This window comes from Ranitomeya variabilis, chromosome 5 (genome assembly GCF_051348905.1).
Source record: "Ranitomeya variabilis isolate aRanVar5 chromosome 5, aRanVar5.hap1, whole genome shotgun sequence".
Taxonomy (NCBI): domain Eukaryota; kingdom Metazoa; phylum Chordata; class Amphibia; order Anura; family Dendrobatidae; genus Ranitomeya; species Ranitomeya variabilis.
This window is the reverse complement of record NC_135236.1, coordinates 625,209,052-625,232,637: the sequence shown is the minus strand read 5'-3', so window position 1 is coordinate 625,232,637 and position 23,586 is coordinate 625,209,052. Positions and strand designations below refer to the sequence as shown.

Genomic DNA, 23,586 nt, shown 5'->3' with positions numbered 1-23,586 from the left:
GGCTGTGCTGTATATAGTACTCTGTGGGCTGTGCTGTATACTACTGTTTGGTCTGTGCTGTATACTACTGCGTGGGCTGTGCTGTATACTACTGCATGGTCTGTGCTGTATACTACTGCGTGGTCTGTGCTGTATACTGCTGCGTGGGCTGTGCTGTATACTGCTGCGTGGGCTGTGCTGTATACTGCTGCGTGGGCTGTGTTATCTACTACACGCGCTGTGCTATATTATGCAGGCTGTGCTATATACTATGCGGGCTTTGCTATATACTATGGGGAGTATATTATATTATATGGGGGAGGCCATGTTATGTACTATGTGGCTGTGTTATATACTATTGTGGGGGTATATTATCTTCTATGGGGGAGGCTGTGTTATATATTATGGGGAGGCTGTGTTATATACTATGGGGGGCTGCATTATATATTATGGGGAGGTGGGCTGTATTATATTCTATGGGGGTTACATTATACTCTGTGGGGTGGCTGCATTATACTCTGGGGTGGCTGCATTATACTATATGTGGGCTGCATTATAGTGTATTGAGGACTATGGGGAATACGTTATACTATATGAAGAACCATGGGGTGTATTATACTATGGGAAGTGAATTGTACTACATGGATGACTATGGAGGTGCATTATACTATATGGAGCACTATGAGGAGTGTATTATACTATGTGGAGGACTGAGCAGTGTATTTTAATATATTGAGGACTATAGGAAGTGTATTATACTATATGGAGGACTGTGGAGCACATTATAATATATGGAGGACTATGGGGTGTATTTTACTAAACAAGTAAAATGCTGCATATTCAGATTGTTTTTGCTGGAACAAAAATCATTGTTCTCAGCAGCACATCGTGGGTGTAAACTGTAGATGTGCTGCTTATAACATGATACTGTATGGTGATCTGTTAGTGATCGTTCTGTCCCATCATTATTCCTCAGTTGGTGGAAAGAGGCCGGGAAACAAGCGTTGAACAACTTCCGTATTGTCAATCAAACTCATTTAGCGGCCTGAACTCAGCGCACGTAAATGCAACAGAAATGCTTTTGTGTGATGTGCAATATGTTAGCATTTGGGGCCCCATTTTAAACTCTACCTAGGGCCCCACTTTGCCTAAAACCGGCCCTGCCTACAAGTGTACAAAGATATTATACAGTCACCATGTGACAAGTGGGCCTGTGTAACTTCAAATGCCAGGGCTGAATTTTAGTCCCTGTCCGGCCCTGGATCCAAGTGTCTCCTTCATACATTCAGATCTTCGTTGTGCGCTGACCATCAAGAGAGAAGCTATAAACTACTGTCTCGATGGTATAGATGCCCGGACAGTATCCACAGCACAATATGTTCCCATCCACTCCAGATGTTTGTTGGAGGTGTTGGACTGAAAAGGGATCGTACTCGCATATTTGGTGGTCTTGTCCTCCCATTCATAAATTCTGGAAGGATGTATTTGATCTTCACAACAAATTATCCCTCTATAGGATGCAGCCGGCTATAGAGCTGGCCTTGTTATCGTTATGTGATCTCTCCATTGCCAGGTTTAAGAGAGGTCTTCTTAGGGTACCGTCACACAGTGAAATTTCCATCGCTGCGACGGCACGATTCGTGACGTCGCAGCGTCGTATGAATATCGCTCCAGCGTCGTAGACTGCGGTCACACTTTGCAATCACGGCGCTGGAGCGATGCCGAAGTCCCCGGGTAACCAGGGTAAACATCGGGTTACTAAGTGCAGGGCCGCGCTTAGTAACCCGATGTTTACCCTGGTTACCAGCGTTAACGTAAAAAAACCAAACAGTACATACTCACATTCCGGTGTCTGTCCCCGGCTTTCTGCTTCTCTCCACTGTGTAAGCGCCATAGCCGGAAAGCAGAGCGGTGACGTCTCGCTTTCCGGCCGGCAGGCGCTCACACAGTGGAGAGAAGCTGAGACGCCGGAGGACTGACACCGGAATGTAAGTATGTACTGTTTGTTTTTTTTACGTTTACGCTTGTAACCAGGGTAAACATCGGGTTACTAAGCGCGGCCCTGCGCTTAGTTACCCGATGTTTACCCTGGTTACAAGCGAACACATCGCTGGATCGCTGTCACACACAACGATCCAGCGATGTCAGCGGGTGATCAAGCGACGAAAGAAAGTTCCATACGATCTGCTACGACGTACGATTCTCAGCAGGGTCCCTGATCGCTGCTGCGTGTCAGACACTGCGATATCGTAACGATATCGCTAGAACGTCACGAATCGTACCGTCGTAGCGATGGAAATTTCACTGTGTGACGGCACCCTTAGACACTTCCTCACAGCCACACGCAACCTGATACCTCGGTATTGGAAACAATCCAAATCTCCATCGCGCTCTGACCTTGTTATGGAATTGAACCACATATATAGAATGGAGCAGTTGATTGGGCAGGACACAGGAACCCTGGACAGAGTGCTGAACATATGGTCTCCATGGATCATGTGCAGAGAGACTCCGGATTTGATATCTTGGATAGAGCATGGTTGATTGTAGACGGGAAACCAGGTCCTATTCCGCACCCTCCCTTGTTCCTCCCCTCTTTCCCCCCTTTCTCTCTTCTTTCTTCTCTATTTTCTCTCAAACATAATTAGAGTTTAAGCTATTTTGAAATTATCACATAACGCTATCATATAGTTGTTTCAGCTCGTACAGTGTAATCGACTCCTTGGGTTCACACTAAGGAGGACAGAAAGTATTTTAACAACTGAAGTTACAGACAATAAAATGCATTGTGATTTAAAGTAAGTGCTAGCACTGAAATTGTTTAATCACATATTTGTCTGATGATGATTGGATCTGTCATGAATATTTTCTTGCAATTTGTTTCAATAAAATATTTACACAAAAAACTTAGGAAACACTTGTAATTGTACTTCAGTGATCATAGAAACATCCGACTAAGGATCTAAAACCACTGAAGCAGAAAACTGTGTGAAAAACAAAATTAGTGTCAGTCTCAAAACTTTTAGCTATGACTGTCGAGACATTAACCCTCTATTCCCCTACAGTATTAGAGATAGCAACATTGACCCCTTCTCTGCTTCAGACCCCAGAGATGAAACTATAAATCTATTAAATGGGTTACTCATGACTATTTCATTTTTTCTCATGGAGCCAATAACTGACAGGCAGGTCCTATCTAACTATCTGCTCTTCTTGGCCCTGTCTCAGGACAGTAATGGACCACTCCTGCTGGCGATTCTACTGCTTCATTTGACCTCGCGTCAACAGAGCAGCTCTTCCTCTTCTAGAATGCTCTGGCGATGGGGCATCACTGCCGTTGCCATGCTGATTGATGGCCGGATTCCTGCAGTTAGGTGGCGGGGAGCTGGCTGTCAATCAACATGACAACGCCCCCATCAACAGAGCAGAACAGAATTAAAGCAGCTGCTCTGCCGACGTGATGTCACTGAGGCTGCAGAATCGCCAGCAGGAGCAAAGTGTGACCACTCAGAGACGACAGAGATCAACCTATAAGAAAAATATAAAATAGTTCCATAAAACCACTTTAACTACCCTAATTCTGGCAACATACACTATATATATATTGTTACATGCATGTACATTAATATTTTTTCCACTCTGTCGGAATGTCCAATTTATAAGGAACAGCTCCCAGATCTTCTAACTTCTGCTTGCTAATGACAAGGGAATAGAGGGAAGACTGCTTACGAATACAGTATGATGCTTGGATACAAGTCATACATGAAGAAAGCCAAGAGACTTGTATGGGAGGGCTGGCTGCCCTTGCTCAGAGCTTGTCTCCAGCATGTGTCACGAATGAGCTCATAGCAGCTGCCCTTGGGTACAACTACTTTGGTTGTTTATGTGGCTCCCGCTGATGACTCATAAGATAAACTGAAAAAAAGAATGAACTCTGCATGGATTTACAAAGCTTGGCAGCAGTGCAGACCATCAATTTAACCATGTGAACACCACTGATAAATGCCTTGTTCCATTACTGTCACACATGGAGATAGGTCACAATGCTATTATTGCGTGGGGTGAGAAATCCAAATTTACAATGACATTTTCAATAAAAAAAAATCTGGAAAAAAACTGATACTGGAAATTAACATTTCTAACTGTAGTTTTATGAAACCAGTATATGTAGAGTAGGTGGCACATGCAACACCCCAGGGAACCAGTTGTTGCAGTGATGTTACCTTCCTTTCGGGAATGATGATGTCACACTTGGAGTCAAGGGAGATTCTATCTATCAGGTAAGGCACTCGCATTCAACACATCTGAATCTAGGCCAGGAGGGGGAGCTCTGGACCCGAATTCAGGGGAGCTTCCTTACACTTTATGTATCCTGGTCTGGAGGAGGTGTCTTAGCCAGTCAGAGAGGAGAGTAGAAGGACGTCTGGAGCAGACGTAGGGACTGAGCAGCCACGAGGGAGCTGCTATCCCTGGAAAGAGTGAGAAGGAGAGTTGAATTGTGGAGGAGCTTAGAGGGAAGATGCACAGAGGAGGAAGAGGCTCATCAGGGGAACAGCGGAAGGACACCGTGATAGCCAGAGCACAGAACCGGGTACCAGGAGCCAGAGGCTATAGTGGGACTCAAGGACACTTAGCAGAACCGGAGGGCATAGGACTGTATGTCGATTGCCTGCATCAAGTCTGGGGTGAAGCAGTAACCTTAGAGCCTGGGGCATGATAGAGACTCTATAAACAGGCTCGAACTGCCTATCGTACAGACATCTGTATTAGGACAGGAGAGTGGGGACTTGCACTGAAAATCAAGCGGCAGGGACCTAACCAACTAAACAGCGCTAGTAGGAAAGGCTTACGGACCTCACCTGGGATCTCCTATTGCCTCCAAGCCGGCCGGACCACAACTACCCTGCACTTGGTACCCTGGACTGAGGACTACTACTACCATCAGTAAACCAGGTAAAGACTTTGCTAACCTGTGTCCTCGTCCTTTGCTCATTTATTGGCTTACACCATCTTGCCATACACTTGGGAAGCCCTGGGGACCCCGCTTCACCTGTGGGAAGCGTCACCATCTTGCTGCATACCATCACCCCAGAGGACCCCTTTAAGCAGCGTCGGTCCTCACTGACCGAATACCACAGGTGGCGTCACGAACATAGACATTACAAATCCCTTTAAAGACCTTTCCCTTTAATTGGACGCCCATGGCCACAGACCGGGTTGCAGTCACCGTGAGCTCCCCTTTAAGACCGGACCCGGTACCGAGTACCCCGCTGCCCTTTGTGGGGCGCTCCACACACCCAGTGAAATGAGAGTATAACACGGCTCCTACGCAATGTTTTATCGGACAGCACTTGGCTCATTATTATACTATGGGGCAGCTCTGATCAGTGATATACCTCTGTGCAGCTGTCACCCAGCGTACGGTGAGCCGCCGGCCAGTCCGTGCATTGCAGGCCGATCTCGCTCCGAGTTATACGGCTGTCTGACTATGCCCTTACTCCAAGACGTAGGCTACGTTCCCACGATGAGCTTTTGGAGAGTTTTTGACGTTACAGATTTTCTGCACCCATTAAGTAATATAGGTTTCCGCATTTTTCAAAAAATAAGCAATATAAAAAAGTCACCAAAAACTCGTGGGAACGAAGCCTAATGCTATTCTCTGGCTGACAACGAAATAACAATGCCGAATTAACTATAGGAATTCGATGGCCTCAGTCGGATGTCTGGTCTTCCCTCATCTGTGGAAATACCGGACGGTTTTCCATCAGTGTGCTGGATCAGATTTTCATTAGTGTAAGGCCTTATTCACACATTAGGATTTTTGATCAGTATTTCTATGTGAAAACCAGGAAGCCTCCAAAACACAGAACAGGTGTTAATCTTTCAATTATAGTTTTTCTCTGTAAATTCCACTCCTGGTTTTGGCATAGAAACACTGATACAAAATACTGAGTAAATACTGACGTGTGAATGAGGCCTTAGCTTTTCCATCATTTGCCAAGGAATCTGACGGAGTTTCTCCTTGTAAACTATCAGTAAAACACAGAGAAAATAAATGGATAACTTGGATCAAAAGATGAACATGCCTCACAGAAAGAATCAGCTGCGATCCCCATGCTGTAACGTCCGTATACTCCATTGTTTTTCCCTGCCCAGGAGCTGTGGTATGATCAGCCCATGGTCCTGCACGGTCAGACACAGCCATTACACAGTACACAGCAGGGGCACATTCATAAGATTATCTCAGGGACATTTTTTAAACACATCCAATTGAGGAACTTATTATTATTATTCCAAAATCTATTGATTAAAATGCACTTTTGTTCATGGGAAAACCCCTTTAATGTCATAATCTAAACTATTTTCTAATATACTTGAATTAAAAATTCCCTAACTACATAATCTAGCTGCTTTTTTTTGAGAATCACAGTGCATGCTGGGATACCCAAACAAGTCATCATTAGGGGCAGACGCTGCGGTCATTGCTGCAGCCCCTTGCCTAAAGCGAAGCCTCGTCTGTGATCTCTGTGTTCAGGGTCTGGGCTAGTCCCTGTGTGATATGCACAAAGACACAACCCGCTCTCGTACAGCTCAGATTAGTAGTAATGAGCCGGCAACAGAGCGCACTGTCAGTGACTTGACTTGTGGGGGTGGCGCTGGGCGCTGCTCGCCTGTAATCTTATAGCTCTTCACTGATTATATAGATTAACAGATATCTCCAAATTTTAGTTATCTAAATTCACAGACTAACCCAATTGGAGATATATATATATATAAAAAACTTTTATTATTTTGATTATAATTCATAAATTTACACAATTAGAAATTCAAATTACTCTATAATCTCCCAGCTATAGAAGTTCTTAAGGTAATTGGTAGATAATTGGTTTTACCTTATATATTAATTTACTAGTCGGAAGTATATCAGTAATCAAAATAATAAGTTATTTTTTATATATCACTCCAATTGGATTAGTCAATGTAATCTTATAACACATAGTAACAGTGCGCTCTGGTGTTGGCTCTTTACTACTGATCTGAGCTGGTGAGAGAGCGCACTGTCATTGTGCACATTGTGCAGGGACTAGCCCAGACCATGACACGAGCGTCACGAAGTGTCATCAGTATCAGGGAGGCGGCAGGGGCTGGAGGCAACTACTGCAGCCCCTGCGCCCTGATGACGCTTTGTTTGAGTACCCCGGCATTCAATGGGGATTCTCAAATAAATTGTCATCAAAAGGGAAGTTGTGAAAAAAGAGAAGCGGTTAGATAGCGTAGTTAGGGAAGGATAGAGACTTTTATATTCAACTCTATTAGAAAATAGTTTATATTATGGAATTAAATAGATAGGGATTTAGGATGAAAATTAGGTTGGATTTTGGACCAACCCTTTAAGCTTATGTCTCTTCCTGGTGGGCACGGACTGAATACATGGTCGCACCAGATTGTGTGACTACCACATGACAGGCCTCACTTTCCACAGCTTTCTACATTTTGCTTTCATAAACAGCAATTGTGTAAATCGGACTACAGAAAAAGCATTCATCACGGACAAATGTGGCTATTATAGGATCGCATTGGGAAAAGTACACAATTCAATGAAGGATGATGCTAGAAAAGTAGTGGCTTACCTGTCCCTTCATGATTCAAGGGAGAAGACAAGGCAAAAGAAAAAGAAAAAAAAAAGCCGCTTTTACAAAGCATTAAATATCAGCTGATTGATAGTCAAGATAATAAATGTCTGAAAACAATCACGTCTACTGCAGATTATGTATAAGGGATGTTGGGCCTCTTCAATAGGACTTGCCAGCTTCATCGATGGTGTTTTTTAGGAAATGCATGTATTTTACATGAAGCACAATTTGGAAAGTTTTTTTGTGTTAGAAATAGGGTATGTCCCCATACACTGCTACCACTAGTTAGAGATCAGGAGCAATAACGGAGGAATGGCGCAGGGCAGAGACCCTGATTCCAGTGAAGTGTCACTTACTGGGCAGCTTGCTGTAGTTTTAATAAAATCACTGTTTTATCATCAGGAGATTATCACTAGAGGACTGGTAATCCTACAGTCAGGTAGTCCTAGAACTAGTGAACCTGCTACCATGCTGTCATAGAACTAGTAAACCTGCCTCCATGTAGTCCTAGAACTAGTAAACCTGCTGCCGTGTAGTCCTAGAACTAGTAAACCTGCTGCCGTGTAGTCCTAGAACTAGTAAACCTGCTGCCGTGTAGTCTTAGAACTAGTAAACCTGCCGCCATGTAGTCCTAGAACTAGTAAACCTGCTGCCATGCAGTCCTAGAACTAGTAAACCTACTGCCATGTAGTCCTAGAACTAGTAAACCTGCTGCCATGCAGTCCTAGAACTAGTAAACCTGCTGCCATGCAGTCCTAGAACTAGTAAACCTGCCGCCGTGTAGTCCTAGAACTAGTAAACCTGCCGCCATGTAGTCCTAGAACTAGTAAACCTGCTGCCATGCAGTCCTAGAACTAGTAAACCTACTGCCATGTAGTCCTAGAACTAGTAAACCTGCTGCCGTGTAGTCCTAGAACTAGTAAACCTGCTGCCATGCAGTCCTAGAACTAGTAAACCTACTGCCATGTAGTCCTAGAACTAGTAAACCTGCTGCCATGCAGTCCTAGAACTAGTAAACCTGCTGCCATGCAGTCCTAGAACTAGTAAACCTGCTGCCGTGTAGTCCTAGAACTAGTAAACCTGCTGCCATGCAGTCCTAGAACTAGTAAACCTGCTGCCATGCAGTCCTAGAACTAGTAAACCTGCTGCCATGCAGTCCTAGAACTAGTAAACCTGCTGCCGTGTAGTCCTAGAACTAGTAAACCTGCTGCCATGTAGTCCTAGAACTAGTAAACCTGCTGCCATGCAGTCCTAGAACTAGTAAACCTGCTGCCATGCAGTCCTAGAACTAGTAAACCTGCTGCCGTGTAGTCCTAGAACTAGTAAACCTGCTGCCATGCAGTCCTAGAACTAGTAAACCTGCTGCCGTGTAGTCCTAGAACTAGTAAACCTGCTGCCGTGTAGTCCTAGAACTAGTAAACCTACTGCCATGTAGTCCTAGAACTAGTAAACCTACTGCCATGTAGTCCTAGAACTAGTAAACCTGCTGCCATGCAGTCCTAGAACTAGTAAACCTGCTGCCATGCAGTCCTAGAACTAGTAAACCTGCTGCCGTGTAGTCCTAGAACTAGTAAACCTGCTGCCATGCAGTCCTAGAACTAGTAAACCTGCTGCCATGCAGTCCTAGAACTAGTAAACCTACTGCCATGTAGTCCTAGAACTAGTAAACCTGCTGCCGTGTAGTCCTAGAACTAGTAAACCTGCTGCCATGCAGTCCTAGAACTAGTAAACCTACTGCCATGTAGTCCTAGAACTAGTAAACCTGCTGCCCTGTAGTCCTAGAACTAGTAAACCTGCTGCCGTGTAGTCCTAGAACTAGTAAACCTACTGCCATGTAGTCCTAGAACTAGTAAACCTGCTGCCGTGTAGTCCTAAAAATAGTAAACCTGCTGCCATGCAGTCCTAGAACTAGTAAACCTACTGCCATGCAGTCCTAGAACTAGTAAACCTGCCGCCCTGTAGTCCTAGGACTAGTAAACCTGCTGCCGTGTAGTCCTAGAACTAGTAAACCTGCTGCCATGTAGTCCTAGAACTAGTAAACCTGCTGCCGTGTAGTCCTAGAACTAGTAAACCTGCTGCCGTGTAGTCCTAGAACTAGTAAACCTGCTGCCGTGTAGTCCTAGAACTAGTAAACCTACTGCCATGTAGTCCTAGAACTAGTAAACCTGCTGCCGTGTAGTCCTAGAACTAGTAAACCTGCTGCCGTGTAGTCCTAGAACTAGTAAACCTGCTGCCATGCAGTCCTAGAACTAGTAAACCTGCTGCCATGTAGTCCTAGAACTAGTAAACCTGCTGCCATGCAGTCCTAGAACTAGTAAACCTGCTGCCATGCAGTCCTAGAACTAGTAAACCTGCTGCCATGCAGTCCTAGAACTAGTAAACCTACTGCCATGTAGTCCTAGAACTAGTAAACCTGCTGCCGTGTAGTCCTAGAAATAGTAAACCTGCTGCCATGCAGTCCTAGAACTAGTAAACCTGCTGCCATGCAGTCCTAGAACTAGTAAACCTGCCGCCCTGTAGTCCTAGGACTAGTAAACCTGCTGCTGTGTAGTCCTAGAACTAGTAAACCTGCTGCTGTGTAGTCCTAGAACTAGTAAACCTGCTGCCATGCAGTCCTAGAACTAGTAAACCTGCCGCTGTGTAGTCCTAGAACTAGTAAACCTGCCGCTGTGTAGTCCTAGAACTAGTAAACCTGCTGCTGTGTAGTCCTAGAACTAGTAAACCTGCTGCCGTGTAGTCCTAGAACTAGTAAACCTGCTGCCGTGTAGTCCTAGAACTAGTAAACCTGCTGCCATGTAGTCCTAGAACTAGTAAACCTGCTGCCGTGTAGTCCTAGAACTAGTAAACCTGCTGCCCTGTAGTCCTAGGACTAGTAAACATGCTGCTGTGTAGTCCTAGAACTAGTAAACCTGCCGCCGTGTAGTCCTAGAACTAGTAAACCTGCCGCCGTGTAGTCCTAGAACTAGTAAACCTGCCGCTGTGTAGTCCTAGAACTAGTAAACCTGCCGCTGTGTAGTCCTAGAACTAGTAAACCTGCTGCCGTGTAGTCCTAGAACTAGTAAACCTGCCGCTGTGTAGTCCTAGAACTAGTAAACCTGCCGCTGTGTAGTCCTAGAACTAGTAAACCTGCTGCCGTGCAGTCCTAGAACTAGTAAACCTGCCGCTGTGTAGTCCTAGAACTAGTAAACCTGCCGCTGTGTAGTCCTAGAACTAGTAAACCTGCTGCTGTGTAGTCCTAGAACTAGTAAACCTGCTGCCGTGTAGTCCTAGAACTAGTAAACCTGCTGCCGTGTAGTCCTAGAACTAGTAAACCTGCTGCCGTGTAGTCCTAGAACTAGTAAACCTGCTGCCATGTAGTCCTAGAACTAGTAAACCTGCTGCCATGTAGTCCTAGAACTAGTAAACCTGCTGCCATTCAGTCCTAGAACAAGTAAACCTGCTGCCATGTAGTCCTAGAACTAGTAAACCTGCTGCCATTCAGTCCTAGAACAAGTAAACCTGCTGCCATGCAGTCCTAGAACTCTAGAAAAATGGAGATATCACTTCAGGCCCAGACAAAATTGTCTGCTAATGTTGATACTTATGGATAAGTCATAGCAGCAAGTGAGGAGAGATATCTCCATTCTTTTGTGAAGGTTATGGCTATTAATGTAAAACTTATCAGTGTTTATATTATATTTTTCTGCCTATACAGCTACTCATAGGGCATCCAAGGGTCAGCTGTCGTGGGGTGGGGGCGTCATATCCGCTGAGCAGTAGGGTGCCAACCCCCACAGTTAGGCAGTAGTGTGAAAGCAGGGAGCAGCATAGTGAGGCTATTTATGTACACACTTTAGCACTTTTCTGTCTGTGTTTCTCACCCTGCCACAGTCTGAACTTTGGCAAGTATCAGCCATTATCGGTTTTGTTATCCTCTATCTCCTGTTTATCTATTTGTCAGTGTTGTATAACTGTTAGCCCAATTGAGACACCAGTTTAGGGCGACTATAGGAGATTTAGGGGCAGCCGACGCGGAGCGTGGGCGCCAATCTCGTTTGTGTATTAGGGTGCCAACCTCCGCTGATAGGCAGTGTGATACAGGTACTGTGACAGGGGTATATTTAGAGAGCACGGCTGTCTGTTGTGTTTGACTGTGGTTGTTTTTTCATGGTTTTAAAGATATTGAATAAAGTTATGTCTTATCTTGTATAGCAATAGGGATTAAGGTCATTTATATTGTTCTTGTTGATTTCCCAGGACCTTGAGTTTAATATTTTTTGAGTTTTTCTGCATTTATAATAATGGTATTTATAATGTGGCATAATTCCTACACTGTGCACACATCTAAAGCATTGCATCAGTTGTCCTTGACCTAGTTTTAGCAGGATGACACAGGACACAGATATATTCTTATTCATGCATGGTTCAGGGCTCCTTCAAAACGGAAGAACACATTTCCAATATTTTAGCATTAATCTGTGTTACAGCTGGATACTACCCAAATATTGTCAATTGCCCAATGCCCAAGTACTCGGCAAGCAAAATGTATTTATTAAAGTGGATGTCCCCTTTCATAAAGTTGTACAGTATTGTCCCCGGCTGCAGTTTTTTAATAAAAAAAAGCAATACATGCTTTACTCTGTGTCCAGCAGCTGAGTCTCTGGTGCTTCTCCCGGTGTCGGCTTTGGCAGTGGCGTCACATGACTAGAGTGACAGCCAATCAGTGAGGTCAGTGGTTCTGACCGGGGCGCTCCCTCTACATGGCCAGAGCTGCTGTTGATGGAACGGCACCGCAGACAACACCGGGAGCATCGGCGCAGACTGAGCGCTGACCCAGAGACGGTGAGTACAGTGCTTTCTTTTTATTACTTTTTTTTTTTTTTTTCTAACAAACTGTGGCAGAGAATGAAGATTTTCTGAAAAGGGACAACCCCTTTAAACATGGCTGAGTAAAATCTTCACGGAATCATGAATTGAATAGAAGTTGGAACACTTAAAGGGATACAGAGAGTTATTCACCTAAAGCCATAGTGCTAATCTGCAGGTAAATTCCTTTCCAAAACACATGCGGCCGTCTAACGGGATGTGGGGGTGCAGGAAGAAAAATGAGTCTCCTTACAGCGCCATTTATCTGGGCTGCACTGGAGGCAGTGAGAGATCAGCATGCTCTACATGCAGGCACAGACTGTCACGATTCGCAGATGTCACTCGAGGATGATTGGGTGTGATTAGAACGCTTGTACTGGGAACAGCTCGCTGACTATTCACTGCTGTGGTGACCCCCAAATGACAGGAGTCCGGCATCTAAAAGTAGAATGTAACGTCATTTATCCCTACATTTAAGCAGTGTACAAGCGTTGGTAAAGTGGTGTAGGAGCATTGATAAAGCGGTTTACGAGCGTTGGTAAAGCAGTGTACGAGTGTTGGTAAAACGGTTTATGAGTGTTGGTAAAGCGGTGTACGAGCATTGGTAAAGCAGTGTATGAGCATTGGTAAAGCAGTGTACGAGTGTTGGTAATACGGTGTACAAGCGTTGGTAAAGTGGAGTACAAGCATTGGTAAAGCGGTGTACGAGTGTAGTGAAGCGATGTACGAGTGTTGGTAAAACGGTTTAAGAGCGTTGGTGAAGCAGTGTACGAGCGTTGGTAAAGCGGTGTACGAGCATTGGTAAAGCGGTGTACAAGTGTTGGTAAAACGGTGTAAAAGCGTTGGTAAAGCGGTGTATGAGTGTAGTGAAGCGATGTACGATTGTCGGTAAAGCGGTGCACTAGCGTTGGTAAAGCAGTGTACGAGCGTTGGTGAAGCGGTGTACTAGCGTTGGTGAAGCGGTGTATGAGCATTGGTGAAGCGATGTACTAGTGTTGGTGAAGCGGTGTACTAGCGTTGGTGAAGCGGTGTATTAGCGTTGGTAAAGTGGTGTATGAGTGTTGGTAAAGCGGTGTACTAGTGTTGGTGAAGCGGTGTACTAGCGTTGGTGAAGAAGTGTACTAGTGTTCGTAAAGCAGTGTACAAGTTGGTGAAGCGGCGTACGAGCATTGGTAAAGTGGTTTATGAGTATGGGGAAAGCGGTGTACTAGTGTTGGTAAAGCGGTGTACTAGTGTTGGTAAAGCGGTGTACTAGCATTGGTAAAGTGGTGTACGAGTGTTGGTAAGGCGGTGTACGAGCGTTTGTAAAGCGGTTTATAAGCTTTGGTAAAGCGGCGTACTAGTGTTGGTGAAGCGGTGTACTAGCTTTGGTAAAGTGGTATACGAGCGTTGGTAAGGCGGTGTACGAGCGTTGGTGAAGCGGTGTACTAGTGTTGGTGAAGCGATGTATGAGCATTGGTGATGCGGTGTACTAGTGTTGGTGAAGCGGTGTACTAGTGTTGGTAAAGCGGTGCACGAGTGTTGGTAAGGCGGTGTACGAGCGTTGGTGAAGCGGCTTACGAGCATTGGTAAAGCTGTTTATGAACGTTGGTAAAGCGGTGTACTAGTGTTGGTGAAATGGTGTACTAGCTTGGTAAAGTGGTGTACGAGTGTTGGTGAAGCGGCCTACGAGTGTTGGTAAAGCGGTTTATGAGTGTTGGCAAAGCGGCGTATGAGCGTTGGTAAAGTGGTGTACTAGTCTTGGTGAAGCGGTGTGCTAGTGTTGGTAAAGCGGTGTATGAGCGTTGGTAAAGCGGTGTACGAGAGTTGGTAAAGCGGTTTATAAGCATTGGTAAAGCGATGTACTAGCGTTGGTAAAGTGGTGTACGAGTGTTGGTAAGGCGGTGTACGAGCGTTGGTAAAGCGGTTTATGAGCGTTGGCAAACCGGTGTACTAGTGTTGATGAAGCGGCGTACGAGCGTTGGTAAAGCGGCGTATGAGTGTTGGTAAAGCAGTGTACGAGTGTTGGTAAAGCGGTATATCAGTGTTGGTAAAGCGGTGTACGAGTGTTGGTAAAGCGGTGTATGAGCATTGGTAAAGCGGCGTATGAGTGTTGGTAAAGCGGCGTATGAGTGTTGGTAAAGCGGCGTATGAGTGTTGGTAAAGCAGTGTACGAGTGTTGGTAAAGCGGTGTACGAGTGTTGGTAAAGCGGTGTACGAGTGTTGGTAAAGCGGTGTATGAGCATTGGTAAAGCGGCGTATGAGTGTTGGTAAAGCGGCGTATGAGTGTTGGTAAAGCGGCGTATGAGTGTTGGTAAAGCGGTGTACGAGTGTTGGTAAAGCGGTGTATGAGCATTGGTAAAGCGGCGTATGAGTGTTGGTAAAGCGGCGTATGAGTGTTGGTAAAGCGGCGTATGAGTGTTGGTAAAGCAGTGTATGAGGATAAAACCAAAAAGAATTCCCAATTGGGTCTAGGCAGAATAACCAATGTAAAAATTAATTATGTAGAAAAATAACCACCAATAATATATAATTGCCCAGAAATACCAATGAGGAGAAAAACAGGGTATTAGTGAAAATATATAAATTTATTGCACATATAAGGATATACAAACAAAAAGGTACATAAGGTAGGAAAACAGCTGAAGAATATCGGCAATATGATGGTAAATAAATGCCGACCAGACAAAATAAGAACTGTGTGGTCACCAGTATTACAGCACTGGGCGCAATAGAAATATATACGCCATAGCACTACACTAGTCTGATCCTACCATCAGGGGTTAGATGGTATCAGTGGTAACCATAGTAAATGGCTAACATGTAGGTTCAAATAACGTGCTGGACATGAAGATAAGCGAAATGGTACATAAGTAAAGTGCATATAAGCAGTCCGCAATAAACAACCCAATGACATAAATCAGTGAACCATTTTACCTTCGGACATAGTGCAGGCTGTATGCTGGAGCACCGGTGAACCGCACAGAAGCCTCGACGCGCGTTTCACCGTCCTCGGCTTCGTCGAGCGTTGGTAAAGCGGTGTACACCTTTGTGTGCGCCTCACCATAAATCCTACTCCAGCCCCTGCTGAAGTAATACTTGCGGCATAGCACACCACCGTTCATCATGAATCTGACAAGCGGCAGTCATCACGCCCCCACCCGCCCCAGTTCCACCCATTTCAGCGGAACTGGGAGACACCAATAATCCCAATTTTGCGACTTTTCAAAGCTTTTACATTAGAATTCTGGAGTGAAAATGTTGATGAATCGGGCTATATGGCTTTAGGTAAATAGCTTTTTTGTCATGACACGTTCCCTTTAAGATCTTATAAGATGAGGAAAAAAATTATGTGATATTTGTTGTTTCAGAAACAGCGCCATTCTTGTACATGGGTCGTATGTGGTATTGCAGTTCAGTTCCCATCAAGGAAATGCTTGTTAGGAATCACCGGGAAGATCTGCAGCGGACAGTGGAAAATACAATAGAGCAGACCCCAGGGCAAGTTAAGCCATACTCCTTATCAGTGGCACCCCCATCAGTCCTGAGAATGGGGCTGTGGATCTCTGAGGACAGGGCTCTGTAATCTCTTCTTGAGTGGAGGAGAGGTGCACATGCTTAACCACCGGACCATTCATTGTCTATGGGACTGTAGGAGAAAACCAAATTCTGTACTCCAGTATTTCCAGCAGTCCCAGATGACTGTGGTGGATGTGCACTTCCATTCCATTCAATATTGGTTGGTTGGGGTGCCAGGGGTTGGACCCCCAGTGAGTCATTCCCCATACTATGAATATTGAAAGGAGAACTTTTTTGAGGAAAATAACCCTTTAAGACTACTAAAGCAAAATACAATATTCCTTTAATCTGGCATCAATGTGACGTTATAGATGCTTGAATATGAAATATTCTGGATTATTAGACGATTGCAGAAAAATATAATTGTACTAATTTGATTCATTCTTCTGCTTCTTGACTTGAGTAAATCCATATGACACCAGATTATAGTGATGGTAAATCATTATATATAAATTATAACTGGATGAAGACTGTAACCAATAGTCATTCCTTAAACAACTCGGAATAATAATTTCTGTTCTCTGTATTTTATATTGGAGTGCATCTGATAATGAACAATAATAGCATTATACCTTCCGTTATTGCAGCCAACACCCCATACTCGTATGTTGATGATGGGTTGAGAGTGGATTAAACTGTGATCTAATGGATCCACCAAGCTCATTGTATCTTTCTTTAAAATCATAACCATATTTTGTCCCTAAAATATAAATAAAAGTAATGAAAATAATGCAGAAATCAGAAATGGAAATATGGTTTAGATCCAACATCCAAGCATGCTCTACTAACGAGATCAGACTCTAGTAACATTAATGCAGTAGACATTTCATGCAATTTAGCCAACCAGTACATATTTTAGTTGTTCCTTTCTCAAGCAGAAGCCATGTTCCTGTTTTGGGCTATGTGCACACACAGAGACTTTTTGCTAGGTATTCAGAGTAGAAACTGAGCAGAACCTCCAAGTTTTTGAGGAGTTTTGCCTTCTAGAGGAAGATGTGGAGAGTTTCTGTTCAGTGGCTACAGTATGTGCACACAACAACTTTTAAACTCAGGAGAACCCGACAAGTTTTTCAAGCAGAAGCCACTTCAGCAAACGTTCCTGTTTTGGGCTACAGTATGTGCACACAGAGCCTTTTTGCTGGGTATTCAGAGCAGAAACTGAGCAGAACCTTCAAGTTTTTGAGGAGTTTTGCGTTTTTGAGGAGGATTTGAAGAGTTTCTGCTCAGTTTCTATGTGCACACGAAAACTTTTAAACTCAGGGTAAGGCCACGTACACACCTTCAGTATTTGATTCAACCAAACCCATATATGGTACATATAGGACTAAGGAAGAGATCCCACAACTTATCAAGATAAAACCAATAACTTTAGTAATCAATGTTAAAAAAAAACATATAAAAAAGCAGAAATGCCGTTTAGGGGACGCTGAGCACTATAACAAACCAGGCGGCTGAGGAATATAAACTACCTTACAAAAAATGGATAACTTCACAGGGTATGTACAGATCCAGTGATAACCTATAATAGGTGCACCACCACAGTGTATATCAATATAGATTAGTATACTAGAGACTGCTAATATAGAAACCCCTCACATAAGATTAATTGTAGCACCACAAGGTAAAGAAATAGTAAATAGCTACACAATACACATATAAAAGAAGAAAGCACCAAAAACCAACCATACAGTCCAATATGACGAAGGCAAAGAGCTGAAACACGCGTTGGGGAGGACGCCATCTAGGAGCCAGGGATCTACAGTTTCAGGCTGGAGTCACACACAACGTATACAAATACGGCCCGTTTTTTACAGACCAAATACGCAGAAATGTTCCCTGAACAGCGATCCGTTTGTCATCCCTTGGCAAGGTGTGGCTGCGTATTTTGCACATGTAAACCTCCGTATGGCATCTGTACGGTGAGATTTTATTGCCGGCTTGCAAAATGGACATAGAATGGATCCATGGGCTCAAATATTCGTGAAAACATATATACAGTCTATATATATATATATATATATATATATATATATATATATATATATATATATATATATATATATATATACATGTTAGTGAGACACATACAGTACAGACCAAAAGTTTGGACACACCTTCTCATTTAAAGATTTTTCTGTATTTTCATGACTATGAAAATTGTACATTCACACTGAAGGCATCACAACTATGAATTAACGCATGTGGAATTATATACTTAACAAAAAAGTGTGAAACAACTGAAAATATGTCTTATATTCTAGGTTCTTCAAAGTAGCCACCTTTTGCTTTGATCACTGCTTTTCACACTCTTGCCATTCTCTTGATGAGCAATTGAATTACCGGCTTTTATGCTATCTAGCTCGGTATTAAATATAAATACTTATATATATGTGTGTGTCAATGACATATATATATATATTCATTCTTTCTATGTGTAGACATTTATTTTAGCTATTCTATTCTAACCTGTCAGTGTGATTTTACTGTACACCGCGCTGAATTACCGGCTTTTCTATAGGACACCGCTGCGTATTTCTCACAAGTCAAACGTGTGGTCCGTGTGTAATCCGTATTTTTCTCGCCCCCATAGACTTTTATTGATATATCCACTATATAATCGTCTAATTCTGTCTGTTTGTCTGTAACGGAAATCCCGCGTCGCTGATTGGTCGCACCAGCCGCCCGTGACTAATCAGCAACAGGCGCAGTCCAGCCTTAGTTCAGTCACATTTACTGAACAAGTTCTGTCAGTCACAGTGCCACGTATTTCAGTCACGTTTACTGAACAAGTTCTGTCAGTCACAGTGCGACATAGTTCAGTCACGTTCACTGAACACGTTCTCTCAGTCAGAATATTCTAGAATACCCGATGCGTTAGAATCGGGCCACCATCTAGTATATATATATATATATATATATATATATATATATATATATATATATCCAAGTTCAAAGAAGAAAAGAATATGCGGCACTCACCCCAAGATAGCAGTGAAGTTCGTGGACTTTATTGGAGAAAATATATGAAATACATCCGTCAGGACATCAGAAGTGCAGGTATACAGGAGGGTGCGATATTGGAGTCCGTACTCCAATACCGCACCCTCCTGTATACCTGCACTTCTGATGTCCTGACGGATGTATTTCATATATTTTCTCCAATAAAGTCCACGAATGTCATTGCTATCTTGGGGTGAGTGCCGCATATTCTTTTCTTCTTTGAACTTGGATTTTCGCTTGACATTTTCATGCAGAGCACCAAAACCCTTAGCATTCGTGACGCCTGATTACCAGCTGTCCACCTTCAGTCCTGTCTATTGGAACTTGCATTGCTCTAGTGCCGTTCTATTTTTCACACTTGTCTGTGGTTATATATATATATATATATATATATATATATATATATATATATATATATATATATATACACTTACACCCATGTTTTTCATACCAGGTTCACACTTTTTGTGATATTGCACTAGCACTTCTTTCATGGGTACATTTACTTGTTGTTTAGTGATCTTTGCACATATGCGATATATACACCGTTGTGTTTCACCCAGTTCTATTTTTATTTTTTTTACCCCTGGGTGTGCGTCCATTTAGTACAACTTTGTATCTTTGCATTGCAGTCTATATCATTATTTTTCACCTGTATTTATTTTCCATTTTTACCTCTTTTTACTTGAACTAAATTTCAATAAAATTATATTATATTGGACTGTATGGTCGGTTTTTGGTGCTTTCTTCTTTTGTGTTGGCAATTTCCCAACTCTGCATGCAATTTTACACTGGTCCAGCTTCTTGGTAGTAGGAATTCGATATATGGGTTTTTTTTACTCCAGATTCACTTACCACTAATTATTCCCTCACTACCACGTAGCATTCCTTTGTTGTTCTTATTGTTGACAATACGCATATAGCACGGAGTAAAAATGCAGTTCCCTTGAATATGGTAAAGCAAAAGCTGACCGCAAGTGCTATAAATAGCTAATCCAGATTCCCATACATCTGAGGAAAATGCGTCCAACCATACATAGGCAAAGACAGATGACATTGTAAAAAAAAAAATTACCTATGGAGTGAAGTGTGCTCCTGGCATCCCCTCACCCCGACGCGCGTTTTTTTTTAATGTTTTTTCCAATTGTTTTTTGTAATGTCTCTCACTGTCATTTTCTGGTTGTTTTGCTGGCAGGAAACACGGAACCGCTACATAACGTGACGAGAAGCAAGTGGGAGTCATATGTAGGACCTGTAAGCAATGAGAACTGGGAGCCTTGGAAGCCCCTAAAGATGTTTCTCCTAACTATACCGAAAGAGCCACACAATTATATATTCTTCACCATACATATTACACAACATCCAGAACTCTTTTCACCTTCTATCGAATTGCCTGGAAATTAGGGGATACTGGGCCTAAGTGGTTTAGTTCCTACACAACTGTATGGTAATCCCCATCACTCATGACCCTAAGACTGGTCTACTATTTATTGACTCTGAACAATACCAAGAACTGTAGATTGACTATTCCTGACTGAAGCTCTATATCCTGAAAATGTGTGGCCAGACATTGGATGTCATCAAGAGTGCCTACCATCTCGCAATGGAACTCAGTTCTACAAAATCCTTCATACTGTTACTACTATGTACTAAATATGCATATATTGCTTCCTGGTAATGATTTATTGGACATCAAAACTTGTTAATTTGCTGTCCCTGTAACGTATTTGATCCTTTATATATCCTCAAACTAGATTTGATTTAAAAACAAAAAGAACGCTTTGCTGTTCATATTTTGTTTTATGCTCAGGTGTTTGAGCTTCTTTTATGCTCTTTGGGCTTTCAAAAGAGGCCAAGCATTTAAAAAAAGACCATATTTCTAATTTTGAAGCATTTTCTGCTAGGAAGATGCCTAACACTTTTTAATACAAGTCAAGGGGAAAGCTATAAAGACACCGTAAGATTTCCTCACATATTTTTATGCATTTTTTATCGTTGCAACTTCAAAAAAAAGTACAGTTTTCTTTAAAGGGGTTAACCCATGAACAAAGTGCACTTTAATCAATAGATCTTGGAATCATAATCCACAATTGGATGTGTTAAAAATGTTCCTGTGCTGAGATAGTCTTATAAATGTGCCCCTGCTATGTACTGTGTAATGGCTGTCTTACTGTACAGGGACATGTACTTTGTTTGTGGGACAACCCCTTTAATTTTGACTGGAATGCAAGAAACATGAGGAAAAAGGCAAAACGTATGTACAAAAAAAAGATGGTGGAAAGAAAAGGTTCAGGCAACAACCTTCCCCAAAAAACAATTGCAAAAGACACTTTTGGTTTACAAAACTCCAGAGAAAAGGAGAGATTCCTGAAGAGTTTTCTGCTTGAAAAACAGATGTTTTTAAGTGCTAGAAAATGATGCAGCGTGGACATATTCTAAAGATGGAAAAACTGGGACAACTTAGCGCATACATTGGCCAATTTATGTATACCCAGCAGCAGCGATAAGGTATTCACATTAAGATTGGTTCCTAGCAAAGAGAATCGCCTTATCGCGGCTGCTGGGTACACAAGAATTGGCCAATTTATGCGCTAAGTATTCTCGCTTTTTCCTATTATCTAGAGCAGTAATACAATTCATATTTCATATATTTCATGCTATAGTGCTATAGAGTGCTACTTTATTTGTTGGTTATATATGGAGGTGGCTGCTCTTAGTTTGCACCTATTCACACCTTGTGTCTGTTTGGAAGTGACGGTCAGTCTTTTGATATTTGTATACATAGGCTCTCTGACTGAGCACTTCACCCCTCAGCCTCTGGCAGTTTTAATTACAGCAGGATCCTACCTTCCCATATAATTGTAGGCTTCAGCCTAGGAGAGGATTCACATTAGGATAGGTCCCAGCAGAGATATTTGCCTTATTGTGGTTGCTGGTTACACATGAATTGGCCAATTTATGTGCTAAGTATTCTCGTTCTTTAGCTTTTTCAAGAGTAGTAATGCAATTCATATTACATATATTTCCTTAAGATGTCAGATGTCTACTAGAGGCAAACATCTATACACACACAGACACACAGTGCAGCCAGTATACAGTATAAAGGGCACTGTATTAAAACTAGCAAGTAACAACACATAATTATTCCTGATCTTGGATCATGGGTGATTTGTAATATCTTACAGAAACATGCACTACCCACAGCCAACGATGCCTTTCTGCACGACTCAGAGCTGGAGTGCCACTATATATTTGTTAATGTATTTACACCAGTTTTGTGATGTAAATACATAAAAAACATGCCATTTGACTCAAATGCCAAATTTATGAAGCACCTGTGCCAAATTTTTCAACACAAGTGTCAAGCGCAAAGCATTTATATTTTTCTCTTTAGTGATTGACAGCCTTTCTTGTATGACTGTGTGAAACCTGAATAACTGTCAGTCAGGGCTGCCTACTAGCTGTCAGTCACTTAATAGGACAACCCAATGGACTCCTAAGCATAAAAATGCTGGGAATGAAATGCATAAAAAATAAATTGTAATGAATATTTTCCCACGTAACCATACATCAGTCTGTTCAGCTGCTGGTGGCTTAAAGCTAACTTCTATACCAAAATTAAAATTGTAATAAACAAGACTGATGCTACTGTCATTGGTGCATTTTGACCCCTGATTTGCACAAAATGGTCACCACAATCTCAGATTTCTCTATGAAGAGCATTCTTAGGAAGTCCAAGACATACGTCTACTCGTTACACAGCCCCATGATACACCAGCATCAATTTTGTCAGCATTGTGTCCGTCTAGACTTGTCCTCCGTAGGAAAGTCTGAGACTGCGGGTGCCATTTTAGACCAGAAGGCAAGAACTATGGCAGGACGATTTTTGAGGAGAGCAGGTATGAGTGACTATAAAGAGGACCTGACATTTGCCATAAATATGTCATTTTACCTGGCATAAATGCCGCTGTTCTCCTGAATCTTGATGGTGGGAGAGTTTCCATGACTCTTTGTTCCCAAGATACGGACCCCATTTCAAGGGGACATGATCATCAACTCTTCTTCGTAGGCATGCATTTCAGGATCATGCCCCTTGGGATACAAGACTAGATTTACATACAGGGAGTAAAAAGGAAAAGGGGGTCATATCTTAAGAATGGAGAGGAGAAAGAACAAAAAATAGCTCCAGATTCAGAAGAACGGTGGCATTTATGCCAGTAAAAAATGACATTAATGGCAAGTGTCAGGTTCTCTTTATTGTTAATTACAATTACATAGAGATCTAGAGCTGTAAATCGCCTAATTGCTCCAAAGGGAAAGTTGGCTGTTCCTCTCCCCAAGTATGTGCCCCTCAGTTACAGATAGCATTTGTGTATAATAGCCACTCACCTCGTTGGAGGACAGGTCACTGCTATCACTCTTGGTGTGGGCAAGCTGCTGAATACAGTTATTCACTGTAATACTGCTCTTCCCAGGAGCCAGATCTTCTTCAGGAATTTCCACCCATCCGAGACAGTGAACTGCAAAACTCTGAAAGAACAAAATATATTTTGAATGTATTTGTTCCTTA

The 23,586-nt window shown here is 42.7% G+C and overlaps 1 protein-coding gene across 1 annotated transcript in view; it reads right to left on the bottom strand.

Annotated features, from left to right (window-relative positions):
• APBB3 (amyloid beta precursor protein binding family B member 3) overlaps positions 1-23,586 on the bottom strand; it is a 110,460-nt gene that overhangs the window by 54,698 nt on the left and 32,176 nt on the right. The window contains exons 6-7 of the mRNA XM_077266129.1: positions 23,406-23,546; positions 16,589-16,716 (exon numbers count right to left, since the gene is read on the bottom strand). Coding sequence (XP_077122244.1) covers positions 16,589-16,716; positions 23,406-23,546 — 269 coding nt within the window. The remainder of the gene's footprint in view (positions 1-16,588; positions 16,717-23,405; positions 23,547-23,586) is intronic.